The sequence below is a fragment of the Dermacentor albipictus genome, chromosome 8 (assembly GCF_038994185.2).
Source record: "Dermacentor albipictus isolate Rhodes 1998 colony chromosome 8, USDA_Dalb.pri_finalv2, whole genome shotgun sequence".
In the NCBI taxonomy this organism is placed as follows: domain Eukaryota; kingdom Metazoa; phylum Arthropoda; class Arachnida; order Ixodida; family Ixodidae; genus Dermacentor; species Dermacentor albipictus.
Window position 1 is genome coordinate 68,292,581 of NC_091828.1, and position 20,977 is coordinate 68,313,557.

At 46.0% G+C, this 20,977-nt stretch overlaps 1 protein-coding gene across 4 annotated transcripts in view; it reads left to right on the forward strand.

Annotated features, from left to right (window-relative positions):
• Nucleotides 1-11,655, forward strand: part of LOC135914515 (2-Hydroxyacid oxidase 1-like) — a 46,878-nt gene extending 35,223 nt beyond the window's left edge. For 3 of the 4 annotated variants that reach the window (XM_065447409.2, XM_065447410.2, XM_065447411.2), the window contains exons 6-10: nt 1,353-1,501; nt 4,619-4,710; nt 6,363-6,521; nt 7,084-7,153; nt 11,256-11,655. In XM_065447409.2, the coding sequence (XP_065303481.1) occupies nt 1,353-1,501; nt 4,619-4,710; nt 6,363-6,521; nt 7,084-7,153; nt 11,256-11,323 (538 nt within the window). In that variant the 3' untranslated portion in view covers nt 11,324-11,655. The remainder of the gene's footprint in view (nt 1-1,352; nt 1,502-4,618; nt 4,711-6,362; nt 6,522-7,083; nt 7,154-11,255) is intronic. The other variant, XM_065447412.2, reaches the window with a different exon arrangement.
• Nucleotides 11,656-20,977: the final 9,322 nt, after the last annotated feature.

Consider the following 20,977-nt stretch of genomic DNA (forward strand, 5'->3'; position numbering starts at 1 on the left):
AGCGGATGGCCAGTTGGAGGTTTGGAGGTTGCAAGTGAGCGGGCAGTGCATTCAGAGAACGCAGTTCACGTACGGTGCGCTTCGTTTAAGGTGAACGCAAGTCGTGGAATTGCTATCGCTGGATTCACTCCAGCTAGATTAACAAAGACTATAGCGATGTCCCCTCCTCCCTCGTCCTGTATCTTACACGCACACAGTTCCTTATCGAGCCAGTAATGGTAGAACGATAATAAATTCCCCAAAATGGCTACAAAGACCATTTTAGGTTTCTCAGGCGCGGCCACTCTGGATCACACTCGCAGCTGTGATAAAAACCAGTCTGTCATCAAGGTCGTGTAAACTGATTAGCACAAGATCACCGTATAGCGTACATCCTACCATCACATACATGCATGCTCATAGGAGTTCAGTGAGGTTGTCATTAAAAAGAAGAAAGGAAAATTCATGGTAAACGTGCGTTTTTTTCCACGCGCATTTCCCGTTCATCGAAAGGGCCAGTATAACAACGGAAATATTCCTCTTGCCCGAATCTATTCCTTATACAGGGTTCCCGACCAGTCGATCTCGGTGACGACCTGGGAGCCGCTCGGACAATTAATCAAGCATGAAGAAGAATGATATTATAATATAATTATTATACGTTATACCCGTGGCGAAGGTTTTGGTTGTTTGTCAGCCGTATGAAAGGAAAAAAATTGGGGTCCACTAGAGTGCAGCACCGTGATAGAAAGTAAACCCATGTTGGGTTTATCACAAAGAAAACTTCGTAGTTGCAGGAAAAAGTCGTCCCAGTTCAAGCATTCAACAGGGGACCAACGGCAAACTGCCACCTGAGCTCGCCAGGTCGCAGCACAAGAATGGAGCAATCGACAACTCCAAGCGCAGGGACACCGAATGTGGCAAAACAGCTTTACGAAATGCTGGAGCGTGTATGTAGGAGGGTTCACAAAATAAGAACAATCGCCTTCCACCCGACTATAGCACCAAGCTGCAAAGGAAACCCGTACGGGATTTTTCAGTTTCTGCAGAACGGCTCCGCCTTGTCAGCGGTATACGTGTTGTCTTGCCTCTTTCACGTCCTGTCGTAATGGCAGTCTTATGCTTCAGCAATCACGCTGTGTCATGTACTCGCGCGTGCGTAAGTTCTCTTTTGACGCACCATTCTGCGCGACCCATTCCGGGGCTCGCATCATTTGATAAGCAATTCCGCTTGTGCCTCGAACTTTCATCTTTGCATGTTAGAGCCCAGTGTCGCCCAGGCCGATATTTTTTTTTCTCTTTTTCCGCAAACAAAACATTTTTCTTGCTCACACAGCGTCTTTGCTTTCTCGTCTCCCTGCCGGTTGCCACAGGTTCGCCAACTTTAGAGATGAGGACGTCGCCCCCTCTGGTGGAAGATTTCCGTCGCACGAGGTCATGAATCCGGAGACCACGTGGGCCGACGTCGCCTGGCTCAAGAGCCTCACTAAGCTGCCCCTGGTCGTCAAAGGAATTCTTACTGGTAAGCGGTTAGATGGCAAGGGCGGCGGGCGAACGCAACCTATCGCTGAAGTAAACAAGGAAAACGTAGAAACACGACTGTAAACAATGATATTGCGTACTCGTGATAATGTATAACACAAAACAGTGACCTTATTGAGGGGGAAAAAAAGAAAGAGCGTACTTGTGCTACATTAAAGAATCACAATCCAATTTTCAGCGAAGCTTCGTGCTTTCTAGCGCAGTTGCAATAGGAATGTCTGCTGCCTGTGATAAAATCACATAATTTATGACGTTACGCTTTTTATGACTCCGCCACAAAACTTGCCTGCATATGCCGCTTTACAGCACTTGTTAAAAAATTTTATACAGGCCGTAATTCATCCACACACATGTCACTTTGCGAGAACGTTGCACATACCTACCCCCCCCCCCCCCTCTTCTTCATTACTACTGTGATTTCGGTGGTGTTTATTATTATTATTATTATTATTATTATTATTATTATTATTCCCTCTGGGCAGCAGGTTCAATTCTGCATTGTTAGTAAAACACATTTAGTACGCTTCGGATAGCTTCTATACGTAATTTGAAGCTAAGGTCGTAGTTTGTCAACGCAGTTTCAGGTTCGTCTGTAGATTATTCATGACGTGCCCCTAGTACTTAACAAATAAAACAAGGTGCCCTTTTTCTTTCACCGTGGCAACCGGGGAATTCTACTACGAACCTCGTATAACGCAGGAAAAGAGAGAAAATAAGGGTTTAGTGATTATTTGCAGCGCTTTTATTCAGGCCACGAACGTTAGCGTTTCGTCAAACATTGCACTCAACACGACACCCCTTTCCACCTAACAATAACGAGGTTATCTCGGGACATCGGGAAGCATAGCATAATAACTAGCGTTGCACTTACGAACACTTGCTTAAGAAATTTTTTTTAGAAAAGCAGTATATATTCCGCAGACATTTTCCTTCGCACACAGATTTGCCATAACCGTCTTCCCTTATTTTTCAAATTTGGTCACGGCGTCATTTGTGGTCATTGCAAGGAAGCGGGCTAAACTCTGCGCACTCGATCGTAAGGTTATCACGATGCACCGGAGCACTTGCATTAGTAAATTATTCAAAAGCCGCAATTAACGAACCGAATTTGACCTTTACTGGCACATCACCCATTACGTCATCAATCATAAACAAACACAATGTGTAGTTCGCCCATATAACGAAACCCCATATAACGAAAGAAGTACCAAAAAGGAAACAAGGGTTAAAAATAAATTTTTGTAAAGCTCGTGGTTAGAGGAGACTTCCCTGGACATTGCGCTCAAGGTTCCCCATATTTGTGCTAAATATTGTCATGAGCTCTCGGTAGAGCTGCTTCGAGGAGGGTCCTGGCGACGTAGCACTGGGCGCAGCTACCTCTCTAATCATGATGGTGGCAGACGGCGGAAGTCCGTCGAGGCATCGGCTTCTACGATGGTCTTGTACTGACGGCTCCGTCGTCGGCCATGGGAGGTATCTGGCAAAGCTCCCCCAAATGTTGCCTGCGAATCGTTTGCTTCAAAGATATAAGGCGGATCAAACGCGACGTTTGGCGTTTTCCGGGACCGGTTTGCTTCCTTGCTTGTTCCTTCACTTGTTGTACGGGGGCCGCCAGCGGAACGCCGTCTTCCTTCACTACCCCCCGTATTCACGGTCATTCGCGCTGTTTCTGCACTCTGTTGCAAGAACTCGTTGCAATATAAGCTTCGCGAAAATTTGTGGGAATGTGCCGCTTTGTGACGATGAAAAATGTTCCTTGCATTTCTCCGGATGCTGAGCTGAATCGAAACCACTTCACACGGGTTCTTCAGGCACAGCAGCACGAAGCATTGGCACCCGCGCCACAGATGCACTGGGTAAAAATGCGCCGCAATGAACGCCTTTCACGCCAACGCTTCAGCGAGCTGTACCATGAATGTACTGGTTATGTGCCGCTCTTCAGTGAGCCTCTCGTCAGCTTGGATCATTGAGTACGTGCCGCTGAGTGGGCGGCAAGCGAGCGAACAATTCTCAGCGTTCGCTGGCATCGGTGCACCATGGATTTCTGAGGCCACGCGCAGGCTTCCCGGCAGTGGCGCGAGATGGCGCCGAGTGTTCCTCGTAAAGCGAGAACGAGGAATGCAGCTGCAGTATTCGCCTCATACATAACTCGTTTCGACGGTGGCACGACGACGTTGTGTCGCTATATTGATTCAACGCTATACGCATTACCATGGACAGTTATCGGCAGATGTGTTCCGCCACCTTTTTTTTTACGCGCGTCATCAGGTTGGAAAAGTGGCTGGAGTTGTGCAAACCAGGCAGTACGTTAACTCTCACGTTAAAGGGTGACGTTGTCATAGAGTGTTGCATGGAGTTGTTTTACAGCAGTTTTAAACGTCAAGAACAAGCTTGGATCACTTTTCCCAATAGTTAATAACGCCAGTTCGCGCCCTAAAACCTGTGCCAAGAGCCACCTTCCGCAATCCGGTCCGCGCAAAACGAGTGTGGTATACGCAGTTCTACTTTGGCGCGGCCGTTCTTACATCGGGCACCGACGGTTAGCGCGAGCACGCTAATGCGCTCAAGCAGAAGCGCGCAGAAGTATGGCTAGGCACTGTTCCAGTTGCGGTAGTGTGGTAAAGTATCGCAATCCGCCCATATTTGGCCATAATAGCGAGCAACGCCCACATGATATTTTTGGCGTCGTTTGCTACGCATCGCAGCGGGCCGTGGCGTGTCACCATTACCTATGTTGGGGTTTTGTGATAGGGAGTTCGCTTTCCTTTGAAATTAATGCACTCTTCAAGCTTCTAATTTCGAATGAAGGACTTTTGCGTCTCCACGTTTTTCTTTAATCCCCTTCTAATTTTTATAACGTGCACTCTTCCCGAAATAAACCGGTCAGCTTGCAGTTAGCGCTGCATCGTGTGCCTTATTATTCTGTGTTATGTCTTTAGCGCTGTTTGATCCCAGAACACGTACAATCTAGCTCACTTAATCGAGTAACTAAGGCCTAAAATATTTAATCGTCAACTTTTCTCATTAGAGTTTGGTCATAAATTTGTATTGATTGTAAGTACAACGATACTTGTGAATTCCTCATGACCCTGCGCAGCCGAAGCGGCCATTCAAGCCGTTGAACACGGTGCCTCGGCGATCATGGTTTCTAATCACGGAGGGCGCCAACTTGACTGTGTTCCGGCAACCGTAAGTTGTCTGGATTCAAAAGACGCTTTCATTTGACTGCATCATTTGAATCTTGCTGAAGCTGTACGCCGGCACGATGGTAGGCATAACTGCAGAAATCTTCAGAATGAATGAATGAATGAATGAATGAACTATCATTTTTGCAGATGCCATTCAATTAATTGGTCTAAGCGGATTGCGCTTTTTGACCAAATAGGCAGCAGATGGAAGATCAATATTTGTGAATAAAACTTGCAACGCAGCGTTGGTGTATCAAAATCACATGGAACATAATAATCTTATAAATTCCAAGCCGTCATCTGCTGGAAAATTTACGAGTAATTGAAATTATTGGTGTAGATAAGAGCGTCTTACAAAATCAATATGCATGCATAGAAATCATAGATGTGTAATACTGAAAAGCAGAAACATGGGTATTTGATGTTCAGGTAATGCTGTGCGCAAAAGTATCCATATGCTATATGATATATTGACTCCTACAGTCGCACATCGATACATATTGGTCATTTCGGTCTCTGCAGGGAATTTGCAGCCACAGGAATTGCATTCAGGAGGATTCGTATTACTTCAAGTAGAGAAACCTATGAATACGGGAGCAGAACAGATGTTTGATCGAGTGCAGATATACCGAGGGTTTCGAAGATTCAGACCTACTGCAGCCACGGCATGCCTGTGGCGAACATTAGCTAGAAAACTTACAGCAAACGAAACCAGCCACAGGTGAGGGAAGGCGCTTCGGACATTTGACAATGTCCTCGTTGACTGGGCCTCAGCCACCGGAGCTTTTGTTATTCTTGGGGCAATGACACAGTACGCCTGCAGTGAACGTAGGAACGGAAAAACGTGGTGCGCGTAAAAAGAAATAGCTGCTTCGATTACCTATACTGGGTGATCATTTTTAGGCTTTATGGAATTGTTAAAAATCGCCTGTCGCAGATTTCATAATTTCAATCCTTGAGCAGGATTGGGCATAGCGGCGGACATTACTTAACACAAAAATCGAAATACGTGTTCAACTAATTCAGAGAAGTTCACTATTCCTCCTCCCAATGAAATACTTTACGGCACATATTGCAATTTACGAATTATAGCCTGCGAGATTACCAGGCGAATTGATTTTGAACGAATTTCCAGAGTGACACCAGTTTGGAGATTTGCGCCATCAAACTCGCCGTAAAAATGCACTGTTGGTTCGCTTACTTTCTCAATAAAACACTCTTTAATGCATTGACGAACAAATGTAGCTGGAACGCCTATGCATTTCGTCTCATACTTTAGGAAATATGTCGAAACTGGCACAGCCTGGGAATTCGTTTCAAGTGGAATGCGTATTGCGAACTCCCAGGCTACAATTCGTAAATTTCATATCTGCCGTAATATTATCAATAAGTTAATTCGTTAATGTTTTGCTAATTAGTTGAAGATATGATTCAATTTCTCGTGCTAGTAATGCCCGCCTCTTCGAATAATCCAGCCCAACGACAAAAAATTATGCTATCTACCACGAGCGCTTTTCGAAAATTCCATAATGCTTGAAAAGAAAATTCGAAACGTCTTTGAAGCCAACCTTGTGCAGCATACACTCTCGCTAACCATGGAAATATAAAAAACAACAACAACAACAACAACAACAACAACGCATTACGTTTCAGATTGACGTGCTGCCTGATACTGTCCGCGCCGTGGGGCACCGCTGCCAGGTGTACGTTGACGGAGGCATCCGCCTCGGTACCGACGTGATCAAGGCGCTCGCTCTAGGGGCGCAAGCAGTGTTCATTGGAAGGCCTGTACTCTACGGCTTAGCTTACAATGTGAGTGCATAATCTCGCTCTCCTGTTCTCGCGAAGATGTACAGGATTGTTTAGTGTGGTTGGTTCTGTTACTGTCTCTTGGGCAAGTGAGATTTCAGAAATAGGCTAATGATAAGCGGCCAATGCCAGCGTAATCATTAATAAATCCGCTTAGTTTGGAGATTGAGAACATTGAAAAACGAAGAGAAAATACAGGTAGTGGGGTAACGGCCGAATGATGCGGTTTGTCAATGGACGGCTCAGTCGTACAAAGTTCCGGTTGAATTTTGCTCGCCTTAGGTTTTGTGACGGACGCCGAAATGTTAGTACGTGAGCGTAGTTCCTGATGTGGGAGATTTTGGGTCAAGATGTTTACAATAGCAAAGAACTGCAGGCTGTGGTGAGTGAGGACAAGTCGGTTAGAGTGGCTATGCTTGGAAAAGGCAAGGACAATAACATGTTCTTTATAAACCATTGGTTACGAATAATTGTCCAATGTGGAAAGGCTAACATTGACGGCAGTCTTATTAAAAAATCCAGGCGATACACCCTGCGTACAACTATTTTATGCTTACCTCAACAGGGCGAACAGGGCGCCTTCAAGGTTCTCGAAATTTTAAGAGCAGAGACGGACCGTGCCATGGCCCTTATGGGTAAGAAACTTGTGCACTTATCTCGTTGTCTCTTGTCTATTAGGCGGTATATAACCCAGACGCATAAAAAACATTTGTTTTTTGACTAAACACCTTGAAAAGCTCAGATCAATTTCATATCAGATATTACGGCGAAGGAAGTGTTTTTCTTGTCAGTGAAGTTTGTTTACAGCGTTAACAATACACAGCACAAGAAAAAAAAAGTACCCGCCGGATAGGCTACGACTGGGCTTGTTACAAGATGTAGAAAGCGCAGCGATGGAACCTAGAGGGGAGCGTAGAGGAGAAAGGGGGGGCACATTCTCGCGTTTTTGACAGCGATTTACTTTGTACACTGTGAACTTGTGCACAAGTGTCACACGTGAAGCAGTTACACTCCAGTAACAGAATGAATATCAAGGAAGGATAAACTTGCGAGTAGAAGCTATTCAGGCGTAGGTATGCTAGAAGCAAATGATGCGTAGCAAATGCTGTAGTTTTGTGAACCTATACCGCTGGCGCATGATTGAAGGAGAACAAAATAGTGTGATTTTCGTGTGTGGTTGCGTAGTGAGGCAAGACACTTACAGTAAGGGCACCAACAGAATCACATGCGCAAGAATAACCATATTTGGAGGGTACGACGCTTCTGGCGACGCTGCAAGCTCTTCGTGTAGAAATTATGCATACAAGTCATCCATTGGAGTAAAATGTCTGGCGCTCCTACAAGCGAATAGAGGAGAACAAAGGGATCGTTTTCGTAAATGAACCAACGAGAGATGCAAGTTCGACGGCTGCATTTTACATCTTGTCATATCAATCAAACGAAAGTTATCACCTGTTTTACAAAACGTCATGTACAAGAGCCGAACTATTTGGTAGTATACAAGCAACGATAACTGTGGTCGGAAGCGTTCACAGTCAAAATTGAACGCACCACTTTGACTCCGACGCAAGGTTGAAGGCAGTAGTGCAACGCTATTTTCAAGGTGACAATTCTTGGATTTTTAATTAAGATAATAAAAAATATTGCACCCCGCCTCTTGTTCCGATCATAAGATTCGTTTGCAGTGAATCCGAAGCCATATTAGAATAACGGGTATTGAAATACTGAAAGAATGACTGCTGCGACGGATACTTTGAATAAACGTACACCAACACCATTTGCTGCACCCGACACCAAAGCATGACTTCAGGAACAAGGACGGAAGTGATCACATGCAATGTGTTTCGATGAAACGACAAAATCGCCTCCTTTGCGCAAAATAGACCATTTAATGAGCTTCTGACCAAACGGCCATACAGCACGGGCACTATGCAAACTCCTACATCGTCTGCGTTTCCAGCTGGCGCAAAGCCCGCGTTTTATGTCGAATACGTAAAGGGCCCTCTTCAGATTGCGTATATTGCGGTAGCCCCGGCGCTTCCGTATAGCGCAAACCCATTGAACTCGCACAATTTGTGGTCATCGGTAGAATATATGTGATCGTCTTGACATCCTTGATAAGTGCGTATTACCTATAAGGAAATCTCAAGAGCTCCATTCCTGCGCCTATAAACAAAGGACAGTTGTGAAAAACCTTGCTCAATGGTAGATAGTGACCTTATTTGTTCGTGGCGTGTACTGCTTTTACCAGGCACAACTTCCTGACGTGAACACCACGATGAACTTTTTCTTTGTGCCATTCACATTGTGCATGCTCTGGTGTAACTGTCTTTTAAAGCAAATCTTTGTCTTTTGCCTCTCCCTCCAACACTTCGGTTCTGCCTGTAGGCTGCTGTCTTGCACGATTCATCTTTAACGGTCATATTGTAAACAGGCGCAATACATTGTGAAACCGAGGCAGCCTAGGGCGGCAGGTGACGAAGGTAAGCACGGATGTAATCTCCAGCACCAACATGCCGCCATGGTGATGCCATCGTCGCTATTTCATGCCCTTCATGCCATTGCAGTCATTCCTTCGTTATAGTGCATCGTCCTCAATCGACCGTCTTCCCTCTGCCATCGTCACTGCGTTGTCAGATCATCATTACGCCGCCATCGTTGGGTCCCATCCTCCTTCCTTCGTGAGATGCGCATGATCGTCATCGTCATTCAGCGCGGGATGTGCATAATCGAGCGCCACAAGTTGATGTTCGGCGACATGGTTCGCACTAAAAAATTCGGCAGACAGACTGAAGACTGCTTACGTGTGAATAGAACCAGAAACCTTGCCATCGCGCATAGCGTTCGCCACAAGCGTTTTCCACTACAGATTACGGCTGCATAAGCTGACGTTGCCACGAAGCGGAAACTGTAGCATACAAAAAGACCAGGGAGTGACGTCACTGCACCTTCACATGTAAAAGAACTCGCCTAGCGACCGATTTCACTTGTGAGCCGACTTGACAGTGATTTCATCCGTAAGCCGACTTGAATCCTCTTGACACACGGGACAAAAGCACAAATAATATGTATACACAAATATTACACTGGAACGTGAGAGGTCTTATGTACAGCCTCGATGGAATTCAAGAACTTCTACACCAATACCATCCAAAGGTGCTGTGTGTTCAGGAGAACCACATGAAACCAATACAAACTTACTTCCTCAGGCAATGCGCCATTTTCCGAAAAAACCTCGATGACGCACTCGCCTCGTCGTCTGGTGTCGCAATCATAGTGGACAAAGGCTTTGCTTATCAGCGGTTACTTCTTCGAACTCCCCTTGAGGCAGTCGCTGTCCGGGCGGCGCTCTTTCAGAAGACCAGCTTGGTAATTTTAAAAAGAGCTGATTTCTCCAAGTAATCGACTAATTGAACTAGAGTTATTAGGTGAGCATTCTAATGTACCAACACAGGACTCTGAAGCATTCAAAAGACACGCGACGGCCTGTTGAAATGATCGAATGTCGACAATGTCTCGAGCCAAGTTATTTTGCAGGAGTCGTTTAGAGAACTTCTCTGATAAAGAAAGGACATCAGTCTCGTGGCATACAGGAGTAGAACGCGCACCAGGTGATACAACAGCTTCGTGGGCCAACCACCTTCAGAGCCTGGATTGGAGTCCAATTTATTTTACTCTTCGTGCCGTCAGCCACTTTCGTACCATCATTTCGTCGAGCCGCCGACCTCGACAGATTTTCGCGTAATGGAGCATATGATACTTCGCATGAAAATGATTTCGACTTGCTCCTGTGCTCACTACTTCAAAATTGTCGCTGAACAAAAACAGCGTTCTTCGCAAACTCCAGTGAAAGTTTCTCACAAACCGATTCTAACAGAGCGACAGATGAAGGCGTGACGACAGTAGAATCACTGCGACAGAACGACGGCGATGGAATGATCAGGACGGCAGGACGACGACTGTGTGGCAGTGACTATTAGAAATAAGCAATGACGACTTCGGTGGCATGACAATCGAATAACTTCGATTGAACAATGACGATGGTACGGGGACAACGCTTCGACGAGAGCAGCATGCTGACGATATGACGAACGACAGAGCAAAGACGGCAGAGGAATGAGGATGACATGGCAGCGAAGGAATGACCACAATGACATGAAGGCGGTGGACTGGGAATGATGGCCGAATGACGACGACGACATATTTGTGTCGAAGATCACATCCGCGCTTACTTGCGACCCCGGCCGTTTCGGGCCGCCTCGTTTTCCGCATGTCCGTTGCCGGCCAGTCGTGCAAAGCAGCAGCCAGAACCCGAAAAGTGAGTAGAAAAGGCAAAGGAAGCTTCGCTTTAAAAAGTCTATGCGCTTTTGCTATATCTACCTTTGAGCATGCTAAGGAGTTCAACTTCCGGAGTGCTTTGTTGCAGTGGTGGCGAGGTGATGAAATACGTCTATCGAAGAAATAACCGAAAGACCGAATTCCTTGCCCCGCTCTTCTCCGCACTCTATATTACGTATTGCTTCATGCGAGTTGGGTGGTACCAGCAATACCACGCTCATATTATCACACGTTCATTGTCTGGTGAGCATTTGAGACCTCATAAAGTAACTGAGCACCGATTATATGCGTCGTTACAGAAATATATAATAAAATACCAGTCGGTGTCTTCATGTGATAGAACATTTGGTTCATGCCACTCGTCATGCTCAAGGCAGAATATCTTCTCTCTGCTTCCAGGTTGCCGTTCTGTAAGCGAACTTCACCCGGGCATGGTAGTTCGCCTTGAACGGTTAGCGAAGCTGTGATGGACGCACGCCAGTCTCCACGACGGCCCTGGAACAACGACTACGATCGTTCTTGTTATATACTTCCGCTACCACCTGTCTTCGAGGCGTAAAGCGCCATTGTAAGGTTCGTAACAGCGCAACACAAGACACGGACAAAAAGAAAGCAAAAAGGACAACACAGCGCTTCAGCGCCATGTTGTCCTTTTTACATTTTTTTGTCCGTGTCTTGCGTTGCGCCGTTACGAACCTTACAACGAATCTTAACCAACTGGCTCAACTTGCCGTCTTGATGCAGTAAAGCGCCATGACTGATGACAATAAAAAAAAATAAAGCGAATATAAAACTTGCACTTTGATTTTCTTCCTATTTCTTTGGCAGGGGGGGGGGGGTAGAGGCGAGGGACGAGGGGTAGTTTTAAGCGTGGAGTATCGGGAATATTCGTATACTATAGGAGCGAATTGCGCGACGTTCTGGACCATAGTCAATGGATAATTGAGCCAAAGTTCTATTCAAATGTTCGAGTAGCCTTCAAATACTCCTATGCTCAGATAATGCAAATACTCTGCTTAAATGCTTCTTCGCTTCGTGTGTGGTGGGACAGGCGCTTCGCCTTCATGATCAAAATAACCAGCCGTTCGGGAGCGTCGGGTGGTAACAACCGTGTATAGCTGGGCAAGATAAATTCTTACCAAACACCGGCCATAGTTACAGTCGAAGACGCAGCCCTTCGCGCATTAAATGCATCGCATTCACGCTTGCACGGCTTCACTAAAGACAGAGTCGCGCGGAAGGTGAGGATGAGCATGCGTTGCTCGATCCAGGGACTTCCAGCTCGATCCAGCTCAGTGCGTCCAAGACTTCATGGCGTCTCATTTTCCAACCAGATTGTACGGCTGGAAAAGAGGCGAGGTAGTGACGGATGTGGCTGTTGTTTGCACTTGCCAGTTCGTGGCATTTCGAACGGGCGCACGTTGAGTAACGTTTCCTTCGCAGTCCAGTGAAGGCCAGCGAGAAGCAGCAAGCGCATGTATACACTGCCTGTGCGAGTACCGTGACCTTTTTGCACTAGCGTAACATTCCCGAGATAGATATGCAATGAGCGTGAAAGACCGAACGCTACACTAGCTAGAATTCGACAAATCCAGATAGCAAATGAGCGGAGTAATAGCTGCAGGAATCGAACCGTCGTTATCTTCGAACCAAATGGTAATCCTTGAATATATGCGCTGGTATGAGAAAAATACACCGGAGTACCACTTTACGTGGCACATTGCATACAGTAATGGTCTGAACTGTCAAAGTAATTTGGTGACATTTCCTCCTACTTTTCTTTAGGCTAGGTGCTATATCTTTGTTTCTTTCTCGAACATGTCAGCCCTACACCCACAAAGCTTCGTTTCTCCAGCTGTCATTACAGCCCGAGTTCCTACGGAAGCGTTCAATACCAACGCGATCCTCTGCGTACCCTAAAATACAGGTCCCGCGTTGGCACATACAGTTGACACATAAAAAAAATAAAGAAAGGACAGTTTGGCACGTATCCAAAGTATCTATATTTAAAGGCAGTAAGATATGTCGTCGAGGCAGGCGTTGAAAGAGCGAAAAATTTCTTTTCAGCAGTCAACCAACGTCGTATATACCTGGTGTCACAGCTAGTGCCATGCACACACTTTTGTCGCAACGGGAGTGGAAATATGGATTTCCTGTAGTTTTCCAAGTGTGAAAATATTCACATACCGACCATTCGATATATATATATATATATATATATATATATATATATATATATATATAGACTAGAAGAAAGGGGGTTAACCGAGGGACCCGATATTTATTAGTCATATAATGAGAAGCCAACAAACACTGACACCAACTACAACATAGGGGAAATTGCATGTGCTTAATAAATGAAATAAAGTAATGATTAATAATTGGAAATTAAAGTGAATGAAAAAACAACTTGCCGCAGGTGGGAACCGAACCCACAACCTTCGCATGTCGCGTGCGATGCTCTACGAATTGAGCTACCGCGGCGGCGTTTCCCCATCCATTTTCTTGGGGATTTATGTGTACTAGTAGAACCCTGGGAGTGTTAGCCAGCGCCCCCACTCACAGACCTTGGCGGCGGACGTGGAACGTCTTTTTTGCCGCAGGCACCAATTTTACTTGGTGTCAGTGTTTGTTGGCTTCTCATTATATGACTACATATATATATATATATATATATATATATATATATATATATATATATATGTTAGGTATATCTATGTGCGACGCCTTGCAACATGGCATGTGGTATATACGGGTGATATTTTCCTACCATTCTACATCTAAAGTTGCTCAACCATAGCTTTTACGGTTTTAGCGCACGAAAAGGGATGAGCGACAGACGTACAACGCGAATACAGCGCTATGTCCGCGTCGTACTTCTGTCTCTCGTCCCTTTTCGTGCGCTAAAACAGTAAAAGTTATGGTATACTAACATACCCAAACTTACGCTCAACCATGTCTTACATTCTTGACAAAGTTATTCCTCGGAATATTGAGAATGACAGCCCACAAACAAATGTCATGAAACAAAACATTGACAGCACTTGCCTTTTAAGTTAAATCTTCTCAAAATTCAACATCTATCCGGACGCCATGACGGGCTTTCGTCGAGGTCGCTCGTCCATCGACAACGTCATTGACCTCGTAACCTGGGTCCAAAATAAAAAAAAAGCCTCAAGCGCCTATCAGTGGCACTTTTCCTAGATATTAAAGGAGCATACGACAACGTCGCCCATGAGGCCATACTGAACTCGCTTGAGGCTGTTGGAGTTGGTGGCCGGATGTATCAATGGATTCGGGACTATTTAACTGAGAGGTGCTTTTTCTTACAGACTGAAGACGGCCCAACTTCGGAACATTCTGCTAGTAACAGCGCAAAATATAGACAAGGGACGAGACAAGAAGACACCAAAAGCGCTGACTTGTCTTCTGACTTGTGTCTTCTTGTCTCGTCCCTTGTCTATATTTTGCGCTGTTACTAGCAGGATGGAAAACCAACAAGCCCAAGCTGCTATTCTATCGGAACATTACATCAGGCATGGTGTGCCACAGGGTGGAGTGTTGAGCCACATTCTGTTCAACCTCGTCTTGGTAGGACTAGCGGAGTACCTACCCCGGTCAGTTCACGTCTCAATGTACGCCAACGACATTTGCATCTGGGCTTCTGCGGTGACTCGACCTCAGGTACGAGCCAGGCTTCAGCGGGCGGCAACCATGACGGCATCTTATCTACGAGAACAAGGCCTCAGCCTGTCTACTGAAAAGTGCGCATTGGTTGGCTTTACGCGCAAACAAATGTCATCGTATCCTGTTTCAATTAATGGTCGAGTGGTATCCTATTCTAAGACACATCGCTTTCTGGGCGTAATCATTGACCGCAACCTCTCGTGGAGCCCTCACTGCGTCTATCTAAAGAAGAAATTGGTTGCCATTGCTCAGGTCTTTAAATTTCTCTGCGGCAAAAACTGGGGTACACCAGTCCGTTCTATGATGCAGCTCTACAGGGTACTGTTTCTCGGACTGCTACGTTACAGTCTACCCGTGTTGTCAAATGCATGCAAGACGAACTTTCGCGCCTTGGAGAGCATACAAGGTCAAGCCCTACGCACTTGTTTAGGGCTGCCTCGGTGCACGTCAACAGCAGCAACAATTGCCATCGCTGGGGACCATATGATCCAGACACACCTAGTTGTCGACTCTCTCAGAGCGCACATTCGCCATCTGTCAAGGATCCCCGACCATCATTTGACCTCCCTACCAGACGAAAGACCTCAAGCGACCTTTTCGCAGGTGCTTAGCGCTCATCAAGAGTGCATACCGTCATCTTTTACACCGGCGACAAAGCCTTCATCTCCCCTGTGGTGTCTACGACAGCCTCAAGTGAATTTTGATATTCCTGGAATTACAAAAAAGTCCAATCATCCATCGCCGGCTCTGAAGCAACTTACGCTCCTATTACTACACCAGACGTATCATGACCGCATACATATATATACCGATGGCTCGACCTCACGTGCCAGCTCAACTGCCGCATTCGTCGTTCCAGCCAAGAAGGTTACAGTTAAATTCAAATTGTCGCACACGACTACATCGACATCGGCAGAACTTGCAGCTCTCCATGCCGCTATGATGTACGTCAGCGAAGAGCCCAGAGAGAAATGGGTCATATTTTGTGACTCTAAGGCAGCCCTTCACAGCATCAAGTCTGCATTGCGTCACAGTGTATACGAGCAGATGATATCTGACATCAGGGAAGTACACCACCATGCTCTGGAAAAAGGGCACACCATAACATTTCAATGGATTCCTGCTCACTGTGGCATTGTCGGTAACAACCTAGCAGACAAGGCTGCCCGGTCTGCCCACGAAGATACCCAGACGCGTTCCATACCTTTGGCGAGGTCTGATGCTGCCAGGGAACTTCGCCTACATGCACGCAAAAAGTCGCAAGATCTCTGGAGTTCAGGTGCCTTCAACTGCCGATTATATAAACTGGACCCCACGCTACGGCTACAAGTGCCATCTAGCCTTTCCCGCGGTGAAGCAACGTTGCTGTACCGCTTGTGGCTGGGAGTAGCATTCACAAACTCACATTCCTTTCGTTTGGGAATGGCCGAGAGCCCGATGTGCGATTCCTGTGGGTGCGAGGAGACAATCGAACACCTATTGTGTACCTGCCCCCGCTACGATGTACAGCGCCTCTCTATGCAGGAAACTTTACGCCGACTAGACTTACGACCTTTCAGCGAGTCAAAGATACTCGGACCGTGGCCAGACCCCTCACTGGCAAGAAAAGCGAATCGTGCATTACTGCAATACTTGAGGTACACCGGTTTAAGAGAGCGTTTATAGTGTCCCTGTGCATAGCGTCCCTCCTACACGTACTCTGTGCTTACTCTCTCCCTTTCTTCTTCTTTCTATTCCCCTTTCCCCCACCCCCAGTGTAGGGTAGCAAACCGGATACTCTTCTGGTTGACCTCCCTGCCTTTCCTGTCCTTGCTTTCTCTCTCTCTCTCTCTTCTCAAAATGAAATATTAAAAGTGCGAAAGAATAACAGAAACCTGAAAATGATGAATTTTTCTTCGGTGAGGCAGCGCATCACCTCCGGGATCGGCCCACGCAACAGACAGCTTTTCTACCAGAAAGCTCGCCTTCGTGCATATCCAAAGGAGACATTGGTATAACGTTCACCACGAGCGTTTTACAGTAAACACCGTTAAATAATCTGCAGTCGCCGGGAGGCGGGAGAAGCAGTCGGCAGTCCTTGAATGATACCGCGTTCCACTCTCAAAGGCGAAGCTTAAACGTGCTCCAAACTTTTTCTTCTGGTGTGCAAGGCCTCTTGTTTATTTACACTGGGCAATTGTTTGCAGGCGTTTCCTTCGCGCAAGCCAGCAGTATGAGATCCTTGGCGCGTTAAGCAATGTGGCATAGCAGCAATCTACCTGAAAAGTGAGCGCGCTCGTTTTTTGTTCTTTTTTTTTGCTGGCGTTGGGCATGGAAGTTACGGAACGCATTGGTCGCCGAAGTTTGCTGTGCGGCTCTTTATAGTACTGAGGTGCGTTGGGGTGTTTCTACAAGGTCGAGCAAATGGTGCCACGCGATTCAACGCGTTTTAACGCCGAATAAAGCTTGCACTTCCCTTGCAAGTTTTACTATGATGGATGAGGAAATCGTTCATCGTTAAATGCGCGGCGCGTCTCTTGTCGTAATGCGCCATTTCCCCTTGCCAGCTAATGAAAGAAAGCTTCGCGCGCACTGATTCGCACCACGTGTGGGATCTGCATAATTTTTAATACTCAAAGCATCAGTGGGTGAGCGACCGAGTGCATCCCCTATGAAAATGGTCATTACCTTTATGTTTCCTTTATGTTTCCTTCTTGTGCCCTATGTGACCTTTATGATTCCTTGTCCTTTGTGTGACCTCCAGGACGCCAACTTTGTGTGTACCACATGTTTACTCATCCTAACGTATACCTCGAGGAAGTGACCTTTATTATGCCTCTAGGATGTGTCCTTTATGTTTACGGCATGATGTTAACTGGGTGTGTACTATGTGTTACCTGAGTGTACACTTGAGTGCACATGTAGGTGACATAGAGTGCACATAACAACTGTCTGTACATATAATACAGGCAGATATATCTGTACTTTATGACAGCCGTTGATACACTCTGCAGAGTCATTGTAAGTACTAAATCTTGACTTATCCTTTCCTTTGCCCCAAGAAAACAACCCTTATTATTATTATTGTAGTATGTGCCCTTTGTGTTTACGGCGCGATGTTACCTAGGTGTGCACTTCAGTGCACACGTAGGTAACATAGAGCATTAATCTATACATGGTGCCTGCACTCTTTATATGTTACCTACATGTGCACTTGAATGCACATGTAGGTAACATAGAGCATTAATCTATATATGGTGCATGTATTCTTTATATGTTACCTACATGTGCACTTGAGTGCACATGTAGGTAACAGAATGTGCGCAGTAAGCATCTTTTGCGAATAGTACAGTTAGAGCTGGGTGTACTGTATGTTAGTCACTGGCAGATTCAAGGAAAAGGCACTGCTTGCACCCCTCGCATTAGACATGCCACCGGCACTAATTGTGGCTATATTGTGCGGAAAATCGAGCATGCCATGAAATAGGATGGTACGTATATAATGATTTATGCCATGCATTCTCTTAATATATAAAGTATTTCTTACTTTTTCAACCTGCTATTCTCCAGTAGCAAGCCATATGTAGAAATCTGCAGTATTTAACCTGATATGCAAGAATTTCATGAAAGTTGTGCGCCAGCTAGGCTATCAAATATAGTTGATTGAGTGTTTAAGACGGTTCTCATAGCAGGCGTCTTTCAGATGCTCCGCTTCGCCTCCAGTTTGGGAAATAATCTACCTAATTTATATATCTGGCCTATATATATATATATATATATATATATATATATATATATAAACGAGAAGAAAGGGGGTTAACCGAGGGACCCGATAATTATTAGTCATATAATGAGAAGCCAACAAACACTGACACCAGGTACAACATAGGGGAAATTGCATGTGCTTAATAAATGAAATCAAGTAATGATAAATTAATGGAAATTAAAGTGGATGAAAAAACAACTTGCCGCAGGTGGGAACCGAACCCACAACCTTCGCATGTCGCGTGCGATGCTCTACCAATTGAGCTACTGCGGCGGCGTTTCCCCATCCACTTTCTTGGGTATTTATGTGTACTAGTAGAACCCTGGGAGTGTTAGCCAGCGCCCCCACTCACAGACCTTGGCGGCGGACGTGGAACGTTTTTTTTGCCGCAGGCGTCACGAGAACGTGATCTTTTCGGGTGAAGGCAACTGGTCAATAAACCCACGTATGCTACCTAAAGGCATCAATGTTGCCGGATTGGAGACCCTCGTTATGTAATAAACGAGAAGAAAGGGGGTTAACCGAGGGACCCGATAATTATTAGTAATATAATGAGAAGCCAACAAACACTGACACCAGGTACAACATAGGGGAAATTGCATGTGCTTAATAAATGAAATCAAGTAATGATAAATTAATGGAAATTAAAGTGGATGAAAAAACAACTTGCCGCAGGTGGGAACCGAACCCACAACCTTCGCATGTCGCGTGCGATGCTCTACCAATTGAGCTACTGCGGCGGCGTTTCCCCATCCACTTTCTTGGGTATTTATGTGTACTAGTAGAACCCTGGGAGTGTGGGGGCGCTGGCTAACACTCCCAGGGTTCTACTAGTACACATAAATACCCAAGAAAGTGGATGGGGAAACGCCGCCGCAGTAGCTCAATTGGTAGAGCATCGCAGGCGACATGCGAAGGTTGTGGGTTCGGTTCCCACCTGCGGCAAGTTGTTTTTTCATCCACTTTAATTTCCATTAATTTATCATTACTTGATTTCATTTATTAAGCACATGCAATTTCCCCTATGTTGTACCTGGTGTCAGTGTTTGTTGGCTTCTCATTATATGACTATATATATATATATATATATATATATATACCTGAATGATGTATTAACTTTAACTACTGGCGTATCAAAGTAAAAAAAAAATGGGGGGGGGTGCACCTGCCTCCCCCTCCCTATCAATCTTGGCCGTATTGATCAACACGCGCCATCAACACTACATACGTACATCAAAGCCTCATGCAGTGAATAATCCCTCACGACAAATAACAATTGCGCGGCGACTGGAGACGCGGTGGCACGACGCGCAGTGTTCGATGGCTTGCGCTACATGAACCGCAATAGAGGCGGACGCCTCCGCGGCCAATCTGCCGCTTTGCTAGTGAGCGTATATGATTATACAACCATTTAAGTAGCTGTTCTCGTCGCTTTCGCGCTGACCACAAGTACGAGTAACTGCTGTGTCGATATTAGCACGCGTAGAAGAAGGGCAGCGCGGATCCCGTAAATGCTTGCTTGGGCGTACAACTGAATAATTTATAATTTTGAGTTGGCTGAGTATGAAAGTTGTGTGCGGGGTATGGCCGTATTTGATTACGCGAGCATGCAAGCAGTACGCCTGCTTCGCTTTGGCCGAAGTTCCGCTGCCCCTGCAAGCCAGCCATCGCCACATTTTGTTGCCTTTATTCCTTACGCTCCGGGAAATATGGTTCTACCTATTCAAGATAAGGCCTGACATTCTCAAAAACACGCCACGTGGTGCCATAAGAAGCGTGTATATGTGTGGCGATTCCGAATTTCTGATCGGTGGGTGTCACAGCTATCGCGGCTGCCCGCCCACCGTCCGCCATTCAAAGCAGACGGAGCTGCACATGGTGCGCGCTGATTGGCTCGTGTCCGCCGGCAAAAGTTCGTGCATAGTTCGTCTAAAATCTCTGTATATACTTTAAAAAAGAAGACAGCGCACCAAGACACTTTAAACTCAATAATTTGTGTTTAAATACCAGCCTTCCTTCCAGCTACGATTTTTTTAAATCTCGAAGGCCGTGCTTTTTCAACATGTACGCCCTAAAAGGAAATGCAGATCTCGGAGGCTAAATTCACTTGTTAACCGCAGTGCGGCGCTGCCGCAGTGTAACGGTTGACGGTGAGCTGGAGAGTGCTCGTTGCAGTTACACGGTAATTTAATCATATTTTCGAAGTGCCTAAACAAACTGTGATCCGTACCGTGTGCATAAACCATCAGGAAACCTCTGGACTCGTGTAACGCCATTAGTTCGCCTTATGTTTCCTGTGATACGCCAGTGTATTATGTGTACTACAGCGCCCGTCCGAGCTGCCTTTGTTCTCGCCTGTCCGCGTTCGCCCGTGGAATACCTGATACTGTGGCTTCGAATTATGGTGCGTGGAAGAATTTGTTGAAAGTTGTGCTTTCGTGCGTGGGTTTTCATCGGCAATTCGACAGTGTTCGCGCCGGAAAGAGCGTCGTCGCGTGGTGCTTGCGAGACAAAGGAGCCGTTTGCCGACCACATTGAAGGTAAGCAGGTCTGACGCTTGCGCGCATTCTCGCAGCTTCTGGTTCATGTAGTAAGCTTTGTGGAACGACAACAGAACACGTTCTGAGCGTATGTTGACCATGTTGCTCTGCACATTTAGCAAAGCGTTTCACGAGGGGAGTTTCCGTGA